General features: G+C 44.7%; 1 protein-coding gene across 1 annotated transcript in view; it reads left to right on the forward strand.

The window, feature by feature from the left end:
• Window positions 1-17,085, forward strand: part of ptprq (protein tyrosine phosphatase receptor type Q) — a gene marked incomplete at its 5' end in the record, with an annotated part of 94,258 nt that overhangs the window by 32,032 nt on the left and 45,141 nt on the right. Inside the window, 7 exons of the mRNA XM_079502304.1 lie at window positions 8,769-8,841; window positions 10,086-10,285; window positions 11,776-12,004; window positions 12,731-12,859; window positions 13,145-13,291; window positions 14,532-14,695; window positions 15,506-16,046. Coding sequence (XP_079358430.1) covers window positions 8,769-8,841; window positions 10,086-10,285; window positions 11,776-12,004; window positions 12,731-12,859; window positions 13,145-13,291; window positions 14,532-14,695; window positions 15,506-16,046 — 1,483 coding nt within the window. The remainder of the gene's footprint in view (window positions 1-8,768; window positions 8,842-10,085; window positions 10,286-11,775; window positions 12,005-12,730; window positions 12,860-13,144; window positions 13,292-14,531; window positions 14,696-15,505; window positions 16,047-17,085) is intronic.

The following is a 17,085-nucleotide window of genomic DNA, read 5'->3' on the forward strand; positions in this document are numbered from 1 at the left end:
CATAAAATTCAATAGTGCATATAACAATGACAGTTAAGTACCTAAGACAATTAAACTCAAAGGGGGGATGGGTAGGCCTACCACTACATATTAGGAGTATACAAACATGGGAAATAAACATTCAATATAAGTTAAGTTGATTACTGCATTTCAAGGGACACTAAAGTGACTAGCACTGCGCATTACACACATTCCCTACAGTTTCTCGGAAAACAGATTAGGATTACATTTCACAAATAACCAATAAAATGCAACATACAAAATTACAAATCATCATAAACAAACTGAACTCACTTCAGTGACGCATAACCAAGGCCTGAGGCTCCAGGACAGAGGGCTCTCAGGTAGAGTTGTTGCTGCTGCTGACAAACAATGACTGCATGGAAAGGCACTCAGGCAGTATATATAGCTGGCCACTGATTGAGGAGTGAGTGAGAGCAGGTGTGATTACTGATTGAGAGGGAGTGACAGCACGTGAGGTGGGTGGGTCCACATGGAATAGGCCAGGGGGAGGGTCAAGGGGCCAGTGAGGCACTCCAACGTTGAAGATGCCACTACCTACTGGCGAAATGTGGAATTGCAGCACTTAATGGAAGTGGACGGACGTTCATGACGTCACGTGAAAAGCCCGGACCTCAAAATTGAGGTCCGGGGCTGGGCTAGGCTAAACTTCCGCTCACTCGAGCCATTGAGTTATCATTATACTTCCGGAAGTCTTCCGGGTGCTTCAAAACGCCACTGAGCAACTTCCACTGAAATGAATAGCTGGGGGGGCGGAGCTTCGCGCCAGTTCAGTCTCTATCCTTTTATATACTCTATGGGGAGGGTTGTTGCTGCTCACTAGGATGACTCTTTTCTACAAGGATGTTTAATCATCCTGAAGGGCATTATTTTTAAACAACTACTGCCATGTCATACATTATCCCGCTTATTACATGGCTACTTATAAAAAATGAATGAATTGAGCCAAAACTAACAACAAAACAAGGTATTTCCTTGCTTACATTAGTCTCCTCCCCTTAGTGACGGTAGTCACACCACTTCCGTTTCATCTTTACAGTCGTGCAAATGTATCCTAATATAAATAGAAATAAATATATAGCGTGCTGCTTAGCAGAAAAGGAAATAAAAAAATAAAATGTAAAGATATTTTAAAATATATTTTCGTTAACGGAAATGGTCAGGTGTAGTTCCAGACACTATATAGCATTCGGAGATTGTGGAATAGTTGTCTGGCTACGTGAGACTATGCTTACGGTAATGCTTTGAAAGTATCGCCGTGCTGACCGTCTGCCCAGCTGCAGCACAGTCGCCTCAGAAAACAAGGCAGTGAATGATCAAACAAAATACATACATACATGGATGCACCTGGGACGTATCCTCAGTGATGTATCCCAAGGTCATCAGGGTTTCGGGTCTCCCAACATCATACCCCTCACTCAGGTGACCCAGCCGGGGTGATCAAGTCCCGACTTACGTCCCAGTAGCTACCCTCGATCAGTCCCATTAGGGAAAAACCAGGGCCACACAATCCGTTCCTCCTGAACTACTCTGCCGGGACTGGGAGGTACCATTCTGGCGCGTGGAAGGACTAGGCTCTGTGGGTTGACTCCTGTCCGGGCCCCTCCTACGTCTCACCAGGTCCACTCCTGCTCTCACCAGGTCAGGCCCTGTGCGTTGCACCAGACTCCCAGCACCAGGCACTTTATTCAGGAATGGTGGATTCTCGAGCCGCAACAGTTCCGCAGGCTCCACCTTGCCCTTGGTGGTGCCGCAGGCTCCGCTTGAGGCTTGAATGGCCCTCCTAAAGGCCTCACCGTGGGTTTGTTGGGCTTCTTCCTCACGGAAGACACAGGCTGGGGCGCCAACCCATACTGCTCCCAGGTGCCGTCTAATTTCCGGCTGCCACCCGTCTCTCCGGTGGTCACCAGACTATTCCTGGTTGTCACGTAGTCTATTCCTATGAGTCACTATAAATAGAATAACTAAACAAAATACATACATACATGGATGCACCTGGGACGTATCCTCAGTGATGTATCCCAAGGTCATCGGGGTTTCGGGTCTCCCAACATCATACCCCTCACTCAGGTGACCCAGCCGGGGTGATCAAGTCCCGACTTACGTCCCAGTAGCTACCCTCGATCAGTCCCATTAGGGAAAAACCAGGGCCACACAATCCGTTCCTCCTGAACTACTCTGCCGGGACTGGGAGGTACCATTCTGGCGCGTGGAAGGACTAGGCTCTGTGGGTTGACTCCTGTCCGGGCCCCTCCTACGTCTCACCAGGTCCACTCCTGCTCTCACCAGGTCAGGGCCTGTGCGTTGCACCAGACTCCCAGCACCAGGCACTTTATTCAGGAATGGTGGATTCTCGAGCCGCAACAGTTCCGCAGGCTCCACCTTGCCCTTGGTGGTGCCGCAGGCTCCGCTTGAGGCTTGAATGGCCCTCCTAAAGGCCTCACCGTGGGTTTGTTGGGCTTCTTCCTCACGGAAGACACAGGCTGGGGCGCCAACCCATACTGCTCCCGGGTGCCGTCTAATTTCCGGCTGCCACCCGTCTCTCCGGTGGTCACCAGACTATTCCTGGTTGTCAAATAGTATCGTCTATTTCTCGCTTCAAATGTTTTTTTGTTGGTTTACATGGCTGTCATGTTGGATACAGCATCAAATCCAAACAGCGCAGCAGGTGCTCTGAGGCTTTGATTAGACAGCGGCCTGTTATAAAGTGAGTGGCAAATCGAGTGGCAAAGTTAGTTTAACATTGTTTAACGTAATTTAAGGCAATCAGATTGGATGTATGGGCTGTCAAAGCCAGAAAGCAGTTTTTTTGCCACTCACTAGGCGTTCCCGCATAACTTCCGGGTATGATGATGTCACACGCATATACCCTCTATAGAGTGGAGCGGTCATTATCAAGAAATAACACACCGCTGAATTCAGCGATTGACCAATCAGAATCAACCAAGCCGTGTAATAAATCCCTAACCCTATTGATTGATTGATTGATAATTTTATTAGACAATAAGATGCAAACTGTACAGGGTACAGTAAAGCACATTTGGTCCAAAGGGACAGCACCGAAACAAGACCTTGCGGTCTTGTTTCCATTCGGGATTTCGGGTCCCATGCATTCATTCACAATAACAACATTAAATCTATGTACAGATTGGAATAGAGGGGGGGGGGGGGGTCTATTGACCGGATGATAGTGACAGGTGAATTTTCAGTCCTTTCTAAAAAGGAAGCCAGTCATTTGCTAGTTTTGAGGGAAGGGGGCGAGGCATTCCACACCTGAGTGGCAGTGTTGTGGAAGGTGAATTTACCCATATTTGTTCTAAAAGTGGGTGGCAATTTTGAAAGTCAGTCCCATGCATTTTCAATTGCTTCTACCCGGAGCCAGCTATCAAATCAAAATGTGTTACAAAAAGGTGGGTCATGGGTCCTAGGCCTAGAAGAAGTCGGATTAGTTTGTTTTGGGAGGTCTGGAGCTTAGTTTTTTGTGCCATTGAGATGTTAGAGAACCAGGAGGTGCAAGAATAGTCAAACAAGGGCTGAATAAGAGCTCCAGTTAATGTCCTGAGAGCCCTCCTGTTAACAAAGGAAGAGATTCTGCCCAAGAATCTTGGTCCTTTGATTTACTCTTATTGCCATGCCCTCACCTGTCAGTTTATTGTCCAGGATTTTCAAGAAAACTGTCATGATTTAGAAGACATTCGTAGAATTGTCCTCAGGTCTAAATGGGTTAAGTCGTAGAAATTACAATATATAACTATATATATTATTTAGTAGTCTTCAAGGGACAAGAAGGTGGCGCCAGGTCTTCTTTAGGGAAGAAGGCTTATAACTGCTGAATAACTGTATTATTTTAGGTACAAGGAGGTGTGTCCTTACCTTGAGTCGACCTACCATGAGGTGCCTACCACTGATGACCTACCGGAGACTCTCCTCAATAACCTCAGTCCAGGCTCTACGTATGACGTACAGGTAACGTGTACACAATACACATACACTATAGACATACCGGTAATACATATCATCACTGTTGGGCAGAAACCTTGTATGTCCAAAACTGCTACTGTTCAGGAAACAAAACAAAACAACCCCAAAAAACTATGGATCCAGTGTAGTTTAATCATAAGCTCTTGTTAATAGCTTGTTAGTCTTGCGTGGCCAGACTGTTGCCTGGTGTCCCTAATTTGAACATTTCATTACAGGCAAAAAATGTAAAAGTAAAATAGTGAATAGTAGATCTACAAGCTCACAACTATTTGCATGGCAATGCATTGCAAGCTTGTAGATCTGCTATTTTTGCTACTATTGTGTGTAAGAAGATGGCATTCTGTAGATACAAGGTTTCTGCCATGCAGTGGTTAATGTGGTTAAGATGTTGGCTTTCCATGTGGGAGACCCGGGTACGATTCCCGGGTGTTAGAATGGTGCCGTAGCAGAGTGGCTCACAACCTCAGCCTGATGGCCTCCAAAGTCTAATATCTCCCCCGAGCCATGGTGGTATCCCTTTGGCTTAGTGGTTAAGATGTTGACTTTCCACGTGGGAGACCCAGGTATGACCCCAAGGTTACGTGCACACACAGCGACACAGGTACATAAATAAATAAATGAAAGCACAAACAAACACAAACATAGTCATACATTCTGTACATACTTTTCTTTTTCATTTTTTTAAAGAGCACACATACAGCATACTGCTCTTAACACTGACGTGTGTGCTCCAGAGTGAAGCAGATTCCATGTGACGAGACTCTATTCTCTTGATCTGGCTGAATAATTGATTCTGATTGAATTATTGATCAGGTAAACAGATCTATGGATCACCCATGGCTCTTTCCACTGTCTGTTGTCGTTGAGCTTGAATATGATCACGCTTATTAGTTTTCAGAATTCATTAACCTGCATGACCTTCATAGACAATGATTATGTGTGCTTTTGTGTGTACTGCATTTGTGTGTGTGCATGCATGCCTGTGTGTGTATCACGTTACCTTAGACTTAGACTTGTCAATGCGTGGTTCCATCAAACCTCTCTTCTACAGTACTTAGCAGTTACATGTTTTAATACTGCACATTGTTGCAATGTATCTACGAATGAGCTAAATGTAGCCTACTCAAAATGTTCAAGCAGGCAAACACAGATACACGTGGGTAGTACAGTATGCACTATGCATATACTGTATTATAACAACATCCAGAGCCCACCGCAGCTCAGAGCATGCGCAGGGTGCATGCTGGGTCTTAGGCTAGTCTACCTTTTGGGACAAAAGAAACACTGTGCAGCGTATCTGGTCATTATGAGATGTGTAGAAAAAAAAAGATTTTTTCGAGCGATAAAAATAAGTGATTTAGAGTAAGAGCTGCGGTGCGCTCTGGATTATATTATTATTTAACAGGTCATTTCAAGGGTTAAAAAGCACGGCTAGAAAGCTGTTTCAACCAATCAGATGATTGGTTGAAACAGCTTTCTAGCCGTGCTTTTTGTCTCCACCAGGCCGAAGGCATGGGGAGAGAGTATGTTTTGCACTCCGTCCGTGTGTGTGTGTGTGTGTGTGTGTGTGTGTGTGTGTGTGTGTGTGTGTGTGTGTGCGTCCGTCCTTCCTTCCTTCCGTCCGTCTGTTACCAGCTAATCTCTGCCACCGTTGGCCCGATCCATGCCAAACTTTGCACACACACTCCCTGGATGCCAACGACGAACCTCTGCCCCAAATATTCCTCAACGGCCTGTTATAGCGCCACCATGAGGCCGATTTAGGCAAAATACATTTCTGTAGATTACTCGTACACATTTTATCCATACATCACACAATTCGGTATACACTATCTAGTGTATCATGTGATCAACACGGATCTGCACCATTTCCCATCTTCCATCCTGATTGGCTAAGATTGCCTTCCAAAGCTCACATGATTGGTCCGTTTCGAACAAAATGCCACAAATCACAAACACAGTGTGTAATTTCCATGAAATTATACACGCACATTTCCACTAGGCCGAGGACGACATGCCACTCATTTCTTCCCCAAATCAGCCTCAAGGTGGCGCTATAACAGGCCAATTCCTGTTTTTAGCTATAACTGCATCGATCTGTATACAACTTATGTATGCGCACTCCCTAGAGGCCATGGAAAAACATTGTCCCTGCATCCCTCCACATCTGTCGGTTATAGCGCCACCATGAGGCCGATTTCTGCAAAACACATTGCTTATGTTAGTCGCACAGATTTCATCCAAATGTCACGCAAATCGGTACACATGATCTCTGTAGTCATGTGATCAAGACGAGTCTGTTGGATTTCTCAGATTCTACACTGATTGGCTAAAATTGCCTTCCAAAGTTTTCAGGAGTGGCCCGTTTTGTACGAAATGCTGCACATGTCCTGCTCATCCAGAATTCTATCCTCATGCTATGAGTGATCTGGCTCTGCATTTCCTCAACAAAATGAAGAAAATTGTTGCAAAAAAAGAACAAACAAAAAAACATGTTTATATTACTCCTAAACATTTTGCCAAACATCTCACACAGTCCTATCCTCCTGGTGGAGACCTGTGCCCAGAAGGGCACTTTTTCTAGTTAACCATGATATTGGAACAGCTAATCAAAACAAAGAATTCAGCCGTGCTTTTCTCTCAGAGCGCAGCAGACTTGGTGGCTAGGCTAGCTAGTTTCTTGGAACATTTGTGGTCGTAGTGACTACATCTGTCATTGAAAATGTTATATTTTTCAGCGATTCTCTTAGTTTTAAGGGTAACTGTTATAATTGTTATAATTGCAATATTACACAAGAGTGTGTTCTTTATTGTCATTAATGCACTTAAAGAACACCCTCTTGTGTAATATTGCTTAAATCTTTCACCTGTACCACTCGTTATTGGATGTAATAACATCAGATTAACACAATCTATGCCAGATTCGAGAAATCTCGTATATAGATCTTAAACCCGGCTGTGCCAAGACGAGAATTATCGTCTTTCTTTTCTATTAATCCAGAATTAATACTGTTAGAATATTTACTGTATTTTAGCTTCCAGTCGCTAGGCAACGCTTTGCCTCCTTGTTGTGATGTCATCGAAATCGAAAAAACTCTGCGCACACCCGCACGCAGCCGCGCACGCGATCTTAGCGGCGTTATCTCTGAATTGAGGCTCAAATTGAGGTGATATGAGGTGAGGGACGATGTTAGGAGCTCAATAACAAAGATAACAAACCATATTTGTTATAATAACAATATTAGCGTCTCTGATGCTAGAGAAGGGGACGCACGGTGGCTGGGTAAGGAGATCAGGGCTTTACTAACAGACTGTACAACCAAAGGGTCTATGTGTAAAATTGTAAATATGTTTTTATTATATATATATATATATATATATATATATATATATATATACATATATATATATATATATATATACATATGTGTGTGTGTGTGTGTGTGTGTGTGTGTGTGTGTGTGTGTGTGTGTGTGTGTGTGTGTGTGTGTGTGTGTGTAAGGTGCGTGAGCATAATGCCGCTGTGTACTATGCATTATACATATTTAAGGACATTATTGAAGGTGCAGGGCATTATTCTACAATGTGAGGTTGGACGTGCCCACACATACAGTACCTGTATGTGTATCTGAAAGAATAAGAATAACCCAGCCAATGCTGGGTACTGAAACCTGAACCATACATTGTGAAGCATGCCCACTTAGCCACCTAAAGTAATATGGATTAACTATCCTTTGTTTTTCTTTTAAGTGTACCTGCAGTTGAGTATACAATACATGTCTGTGCTATCTTTATCAGTTGTAGTAGGTTAGCCAGCCGTAGTGTATGTCAGCTTTATGACACAGGTAATGTTACACAACCACACTGGACCCTGGGCTGTAAAAGGCTACTGTAGTATTGGTGTAGTTATCTTATTGATCAGCACTCACTGCATGTGTTGTTCATGTTGTCATCAACACCTAGTGGAGCTACAGCAATGGATCTAATGACTGTGCCATGAATTAATAATACCAAGTAATACCTCTCTGCTCTTCCTGCCTTGTTGATTTTGTCGACTACCTTTTTTCACTGACCGAAACTAAATAAGAACAGAATAAAAACTAAAGCTATGACTAAATATACTGAAAATTTCGTCAAACAAATTAAAACTACACTAACATGTTTTTCAGCATGCAACTAACTAAGTGTAAAATCGTCCATTACGCCATCAAGGCCCTCATTTTTGTCTAAAATCGTATGATATTTAGTCGACTAAAACTAGACTGACACTAAAACATTTCAGGTGACTAAAGTATGACTAAACTAAATTAAATTGTATTCAAAAGACTATGACTAAAACTAATCAAAATTTGCAAAATCAACACTGCTACCTCCTCCCTAGCATGGGCAGAATTCCTTTTCAGGTTTATGATCCGTTCGGGAGCGTTTGTCATGTTCTGGAACTTCCTTTTCCTCAAACCGATTTTTCGCAATGAAAGCTGCAGGCTTTATTGTTATTGGTTTGAGGGAAAGGAAGTTCCATATTGATGGTTCCTGCCTGATGACTACAAAACAATGACTACAACATTAACGATATCATCCGCTCCAGACCGGTTCACATAGCAATTTGTGTGACACAGACCAGGCTTTCCTCCGAGGTGGAAAGCCTGGTGACGCAAGGTTACCCCTCCCCTAATCCTCTCCCTGTCCTCCATGTGTTCCTTTTCTCTCACCCTCCAACTCTTCTCTTTTCTTTTCACTCCCCCCCCCCCCTCCCTCTCCTCTAGGTAGCAGCTCAAAGTCAACATGGAAGTAGGGGATCGTTCAGCAAGTCTTTGTACTTCAAGACGGCGGAGGCCCGTGGGTATCCATCCATAGCTATACACAGTCAAATCATGTTAATGTCACATGTTGCATCATGTGTTCTGTATAGACTATGGGCTCCATCTTGCGCCACCCTTATCCCTTATCCCTAAACGTATTTGCCATTTTTTACTATTTTTAAAAACATTTAAAAAAAGTTCAACTAGCCGATCTACATGGAGACATTGTGAGCTTGTAGATCGGCTATTTGAACTATTTTAAAAGTTTTTTTTAAATAGTAAAAAATAGCAAATTAGTTTAGGGATAAGGGTTAAGGGGTGGTGCAAGATATAAGCCTATGGGCCCTATTTTCGCCAGTGCCCTTTTTGTTATTTTGAAAAACATTTTAAAATTGTTCAACTATAGCCGATCTACATCGACATGTTGTGAGCTTATATTGGCTATTTGAACTATTCAATTTTTTTTTTAAATAGTAAAAATTAAAAAAGGCAAATAAGTTTAGGGATAAGGGGTAAGGCACGGGCGAAAATAGGGCCTTTTATGTGCCTGGCTGGCTGTATGGTGGTGTCTGTTTGTCTATTTTCAACTTTATATATGTTGGCACCTGCCTATTCTTGACTGTTTGTGTGTGTGTGTGTGTGTGTGTGTGTGTGTGTGTGTGTGTGTGTGTGTGTGTGTGTGTGTGTGTGTGTGTGTGTGTGTGTGTGTCTATTTTTGACTGTACAATAGGTTGGCGCCTGCCTATTTCTGACTGAGTGTGTGTGTGTGTGTGTGTGTGTGTGTGTGTGTGTGTGTGTGTGTGTGTGTGTGTGTGTGTGTGTGTGTGTGTGTGTGTATCTATTTTTGACTGTACAATAGGTTGGTGCCTGCCTATTTCTGACTGAATGTGTGTGTGTGTGTGTGTGTGTGTGTGTGTGTGTGTGTGTGTGTGTGTGTGTGTGTGTGTGTGTGTGTGTGTGTGCACACGCGAGTGCGCGCATGCTTGCGTAAGTGTTTGTTTGATGAAGAGAAAAGCCAATCCAAATCCTGCTCTGTTTCAACTGAGATAATGCTGTGTGGAGAAGGTGCCTTGTGCCATCAAGTGTAAATTGTGAAGCCCTTTGCAATATAATTTATGGATTCAAACAAAACATTTAAAGTGTGTGTGTGTGTGTGTGTGTGTGTGTGTGTGTGTGTGTGTGTGTGTGTGTGTGTGTGTGTGTGTGTGTGTGTGTGTGTGTGTGTGTGTGTGTGTGTGTGTGTGCGTGTGTGACGTGTGTGCGTGCATGCGTGTCCTGCAGCTCCAGGCATGGTGACCAACCTGACCGCGTTCGCTCACAACCACACGTTTGTGGTGGTCACCTGGTTCCTCCCACACCGCATCAACGGCCTCATCACCAAGTTCACTGTGAAGGTCAACCACGCCCGGACCTCGCAGACGGTTCGCACGCTGGAGCTCAACGCCGAGGACATCATGACGGGAGCGCTGCCGCACTGCAACGTAAGGCGCGCATCAACGTGTCCTGAGTGGGTTCCAAATGGCCCCGTACAGGTCTGTAACTCTGAGTTATGCTCAGAGTTATGGGTGTCCTTGAAATTAAGAACCACTGCAGTGGAACAGAGCCTTAACCCGCTTATGGCCAGTGCCGTAATTGACTTACGTAATGAATCAATAAATCCCTTATGGCCACTGACGTATTTGACGTAACCGTTTAATCCCCTGTAATCGGGAGCTTAATATAACAAAATGTAGCAACTTTTAGCTTGTTTGGCTAACGGCCGATGTAATCTCCCTAAAACCCGGCTGAAATCTGCGCGTGCACGGTCGATCACGCACGCGTGTGATCGCGCATGCATCGCTGCGTAAAATGCGATATTTTGGGCTTGATTAGAGCTTAATTTGACTTAGTTATTAAAATAAACAATGATCGCTTAACATTCCGGACATCTGATAGTGCTGCACCAGTCCAAAGCTAGTTCCGTATGTTGTGGTTCCTTAAACCGGAAGTGACATCGCCAGATTCGCTCTATTTGGTCAAAATCGTCATGATGGTGACGTTACCGCCACCATCAGGACTGGGTATAATACTATAGGATTGCCGTGTGAGAATGAGATGGAGTGTGTACAGTATATCACAGATTTTTCTATTGGCATTAAAATGACAAATTAAACATATGAATAGTGCAGGCAGAAGGCACAATCCACTGTTAATTAGGCTGGCCATAAGAGGGTTTTTAATTAGTATCATCGGTAACACCTGTGAAGGAAGTAGGGAAGTGGCCTGCAGGTAGGAAGAGTTATTCTGTGTGCATATAGCCCATTAGAAGACAACCATTTTAAGAGCAGGGAGATACATCACGAATACCCCCCAAGTGGAAAACTGAAACCACAGGGGAAGCAGAGCCTCCTGTTGGTGGTGCAGCTCGGGGTGGGATGGAACAAGGAAGCTCACATGAAGCTGCAGTATATGCAACAGCAAGAGGAGCAAGTACTGAAGTACAGCAGAATGAAGTGAGCTTAAATATAAGCCACCAAATTTGGTCAGCTGCTTGACAAGTCACAGTTGCATAACCAACACAGTCGGTCCAGTTACAGTATATCTGCCTCAACTAGCTTGCAAGCTACAAATTATTCATCCGCCATCTCTCAATTTGTTTGTCTCTTGGGGTCTTTCTTCTCTCAGAAGTTCTTACAAATAAATTGCGTCATGCATAGAAATATTGATGTTAGACTAACGGGAGGTCTTAACAATGACACGTTACGATTCCCGCTCCGGACGCTGTGGGCACTGGCGGCGTGTCCTCTCCTCCGCGTCATCAATGCCCATATATTGTGCTCTTATAGGATGCAGCTGTATCATTCTGAACTGCTACACAGTGCTATACATACTAGTGCTACATGCATTGTGCTCTTATAGGATACAGCTGTATCATTCTGAACTGCTACACAGTGCTATACATACTAGTGCTACATGCATTGTGCTCTTATAGGATGCAGCTGATATCCTGTCCCGCGGGACTGCGAGCCCATCAGAGGTGACGGCGTCCTCTACCCCTGTCACCCTCTCGGCTGTGCCCCCCGCCGCCTCCTGGAATGTACCCATATCTGTCGGAGTGGATGAGCTGCGGCCCCACACGGCGTACCTCTTTGAAGTGTCTGCCTTCACCTCCGATGGCGAGGGTCAAATCGCTTCCACCATGGTCCGCATGCCAGAATCAGGTACACTTATAGGCCCTCATTTATCAATGGAGTGTAAATTCTGCCTTAAATTCGAGCGTGGGTTTTGGCGTACACCCACGTCAAGTTATCCTTGCACAAAATGCATTTTGAGAAACCACAGCACCCACACACGTGCACGCATGCACACACGTGCGTGCGTGCACGCACGCACGCACGCACGCACGCACGCACGCACGCACGCACGCACGCACGCACGCACGCACGCACGCACGCACGCACACACACACGCACGCACACACACACACACACACACACATACCCCTGGTGTACAGAATGTACAGTAAGTAACATTTTAATCGATGAGTAGCATCTATGTTGGGAATAGCTTTTTATCTCTGCGTCTACGGTATACGTATAATCAGCCTTAGATTTTAGACTTTCGTGCCATGGGGATGTGGGGGGGGGGGGGGGGGGGGGGGGGAATATATATGTGAATATATATGTACAAGGGAACCTACAACAGTAGTACTCATGCTTGTACTGCACTGCAGATATCAGCTGTTTTCCCAAAGCGTGCCCCTCTGCACCTCAAAGTTCTGTACAAGCACCCAGAATGATTGAGGGGGTGTGTGCTGGTGACCATGCAGTGCTATTGAGATTACAAGGAATGCAATTGTTTTGTTGTATTAAGTTAGGCGTATGGAGACCAATTTTATCCTGTGTTCTCATCCGTTTTATTGTGTGTACTGTACATCTGTCTTTCAGCCCCAGAGGATCCTCCTCACAATTTCACCATATGGAATGTGACATCTAAATCCATCTCCATGTTCTGGGATCCTCCCACCATTCTGACAGGGAAATTCAGCTACGTCGTCTATCTCTCTGGACCTACAGGTTTGACTCATAATTATTCACCCAAGCATACAGTACACAATTACATTTCAATTCAATTCAAAGGAGCTTTATTGGCATGAGAAAACATACGTTTACATTGCCAAAGCAAAATAGTGGAACAAAATACAATCAAAACAAAATGTATGTACAATTGAAAGTCCGAATCTTCGTCTATGTACCGAGATCACTCGATGCAGATAGTGCAGGAATACACAGTATGTATTTTACACGAACCAATGACATGCCCCTATAACACATCATTTTCTCTTTCCTTCCTTGGCTCAGGACCTATGTATGAGAATAGCACAGGAGACCTGCGGTTTGTCTACTCTGGTTTGAGCCCCTTCACGAGGTACACGGTGGCAGTCAGAGCCAAGTCAGCCGGAGAGGTGGGCCCAGTGGCGCAGGAAGATATAGTAACGCATGCTGAGGGTAAGGAGTCTGCTCACAATCAAACATATGCAGTATACAGTCCCACACACCTGTTCATTGTACAGTTGGGTGCCACCGATATTGTCCCTTATCATTTGACCCATTTAGGCCTGACCTCAAAACTTTTAAAAATCCTTCTAAATCCTCTAGTTTTCTGAAATAAATATTTTCACGATTTTTCAAAAATAGCAGACCTACAAGCTCGTAGCGCGCCACTCGGTGGCGCGCTATGAGCTTGTAGATCTGCTATTTTTCAATAGCTAAATTATAACAATGTTTAAAACACCAAAAGGGGTTCCCGCCCAAAATGGGTAGATCACGCGAACCTCAGCAAAAAGAAAAGGACAATATCGATGGCCTCCAACTGTACATGGAATGCGCTTCTGTGAAACATTGTTGTGGTAATTACAATTCATTGTGCTAGACCCTGTAGTTTAGTTTAGTTAAGTTCGCAAAGTTATTATTTATTTGGCTGCCGACCCGCATCCCAAAAATATTTTGTTCTAGGACCCTCAGAAGCAAAGACTTTAGTTAGAAATTATATCTGATCTCGTGCTGCACTATGAGCTTGTAGATTTGCTATTTTTGAATAGCCAAAGTATAAAATGACACAGATTTCCCCGGTTTTAATGGGTTGGTTTAGTAGTGTTCTGTTGTACCAGAAATGTAACTGCATTCAGCTTGCATCCATGACATTCTATCTGGACCCGAGGAGACATCAGTTGAATGCAGTACAGTTAATTACCCACTAGGATAGAGAATGTCACGGTGCTTCTCCCAAGGACCACGGTTGGGAGCTATTGATACTGCTGAATACATACAGTCCCAATTTAAAATGTGGCTCCACACCTGCGCTCTGAGATAAAACACAACCCCATCTCTCTGTGTGTGTCCTATATTTTCCTTTGCAGAGAATGCAAAAACATTTTCAGCCAAGCTCACTGTGTGGTGTTTTGACTCTCCCCCCCCAGCGAGACAAGAACAGGCTTAACTAGGGTAGATACCGGTAGCTTGAGACATATGCAGGTCATTTACATCTGGTATAGCCCCCTGCCTTTCTCCATTTTCCTAACAAACCCCTTACTGAAAAACCACACTGTGTGTGTGTATGTGTGTGTGTGTGTGTGTGTGTGTGTGTGCGTGTGCGTGTGCGTGTGCGTGTGCGTGTGCGTGTGCGTGCGTGCGTGCGTGCGTGCGTGCGTGCGTGCGTGCGTGCGTGCGTGCGTGCGTGCGTGCGTAGCACCCAGCGAGGTGTTGGATCTCCAGGCGGAAGCTGAGGATTCCGTGTCCATCTTGGTGAGCTGGAGGAGTCCTGCCCAGCCCAATGGACTGATCACCCAGTACAAACTACAGGTCCTGGATGGGGACATTCTGCTACAAGACATCACCCTTACAGGAGAACTGGTGGGCCTGTTTTTTCATTACACTCAGAGATATAGTGAGTCCTTATATGTGGGTTTTATCATACCTTCTTACTGAACCAATTCTGTACAATCATTGTGGGGTCCTTTGGACAGTGACCTTACATGATTTATAATGGTTATCTCCACTCTTCTGTCCAGGCCTGTTTGTTATCGGTTAATACTACAAGGTAGTTAATCCAGTCCAATCCACTTTATTTATATAGCATGTTTTAAAACTCAAGGTTTACAAAGTGCTGTACAGGAAAATACAAACGAAATACACTGTAGATAAAACAGAGACAAACATCAGCAAGAACACACAAGACAAAACTGGGACACATCACTGAAGAATACAGACTGTTTGATATTATCTATAGTATGCTGCATTTTCTGAAGGAAGCCAAACCAAAATAAGTTTTACTCTTATGTACCTGTACATAAGATGCAACAATAAAGTACAACTTTGAACCTTGAGACGCAGCAGAGTCAGCAGACAGTGAAACAAAACATGCACCATAGAAACTCAACCAGGGTTAAAAGCCAAGGTATAATGTTGGGTCTTAAGGCGAGATTTAAAGGTCTTGATGAAAGGGGCCAGTTTGACGTGGGAGGGGAGCGCATTCCATAATGTGGGGGCTATGACAGAAAAGGCTTGGTCACCTCTGGTCTTTAAGCGGTCTTCTTTGTAATGGAGTAAATGTTGTTTACCTGATGTCCCAGGATTAGACAGCTACCGTAGCATGTCAATACGCATTATTCTGGGTTGTTCTAATAATATACCGGCTAATACGGGTGTTTTCATTATGTCCAGGATGTAAGCGGCGTGAACACACTCGGTCCTGACCTTGACAAGGACAACTCACGGCGGCGTAAGCGATCGGCCGAGCCGAGCCTGACCACCTCTCCGCCGTCCTTCACGCCCGCCGTCTCCACGTCGTCGTTCACCAGCAGCATGCGTGACTCCGGCAGCGTCACAGCAAGCACTATAACCAAGCCCCTTCTCGAGGGGCCTGACCCCCCAGACTTCGACAGTAGTCCCACTGTCGACCCCATGGTCTCTGGAAGCCCCGGTCCGTCCGGCATGGGTTCTTCACATACTAACATCCACTCTGCCTCTTCGCTCTCGGTCACTTCGGCTCTCTCTCTGACCCCCGAGCCACCTGGCACGTCCTCCCCACCCTGGTTGACCCACCAGTCGCACAGCGAGGGGGGTATGATGACCTCTGACCCCTTTGATCTGACCCCGGCCCCGGAACATCCCCGCTTCTCCACCCGCAACGCTGCTGCCGTCACAGGATACGACGCTGCTATGCAGACTCGCTTGTCCACACGCGCTGCAGTTAGTCCAGGAGGTACTAACCCTAACCCTTTAGTCTAAACTCTAAACACTATCTCTGTGTGTTCTGCTTATCCACCATCACTCATAACAACACACAACAAACGCTTTCTATGAAGTCTGTATCTATAAGACATTATAGATACATTCATAATGCATTATATTGCACGCAATATTACGCCATAATGCCTTATATAGTTGCTATAAGCCTTCCTAAAGAGTCTTATGATGTCTTGTGTCTGGGGTGGGCTCCAGCTACATGCTCTTCATCATACCTGATGAGCAATACGCTGTCAGAGAAGCATGTCATAAGTACATAAGCTCTCTTTTTTCCCCCTTAAAATCTTACCCCACCATTTTTTTTCACCCAGTGTCAATTGTCTATTGTAATCCTGGGCGCTACACTCCCTCTGCCAACCTGGGGAGAGCAACGGAGTGACCTCATGCTTCCTTCATGAGTCCAAGCCGCTTCTTTTCACCTGACAGGGGGGGAGTTTCCCCGGTTGGACGTACCGCGCGGAAGGAACACGTTATTCCAACCGGTTCCTTTCCCGTCCATCAGGCTGATCGGGGAAAAGTAGTTTAGAGACCACGATTACTGCATGTTTTTTGTGAGGGTACCTATCCTAGGGGACACGGGGAGAACATGCAAACTTCACACAGAAATGCCCTTTAAGGAGATCAAGGCAGGAAAAAAAAACTTTAAGTTTGAAGCTTTTTCCACAAGTCGTACAAAAAAAGGGCTTCCCCAAAACAGTTTGGGCTTTATTTTTGTCCATGCTAAACCCCTTATCCCTAAACTATACTTTGCCCTTTTTTTACTATTTTAAAAAACATTTTTGAATAGTTCAACTAGCCGATCTACATCGACATGTTGTGAGCTTGTAGATTGGCTATTTAAGAAAATGTTTATCAAAATAGTAAAAAAAAAGTAAGTAAGTTTAGGGATAAGGGGTTTAGCATGGACGAAAATAGAGCCCTGTAAGTTTAAAGCTTTCCCCAAATCGTACAAATAAAGAGCTTCTCCCCATTAGATGTGGCAAACCTTTGCTACA

The sequence above is a fragment of the Electrona antarctica genome, assembly GCF_951216825.1.
Source record: "Electrona antarctica genome assembly, chromosome: 5".
NCBI classification, from domain to species: domain Eukaryota; kingdom Metazoa; phylum Chordata; class Actinopteri; order Myctophiformes; family Myctophidae; genus Electrona; species Electrona antarctica.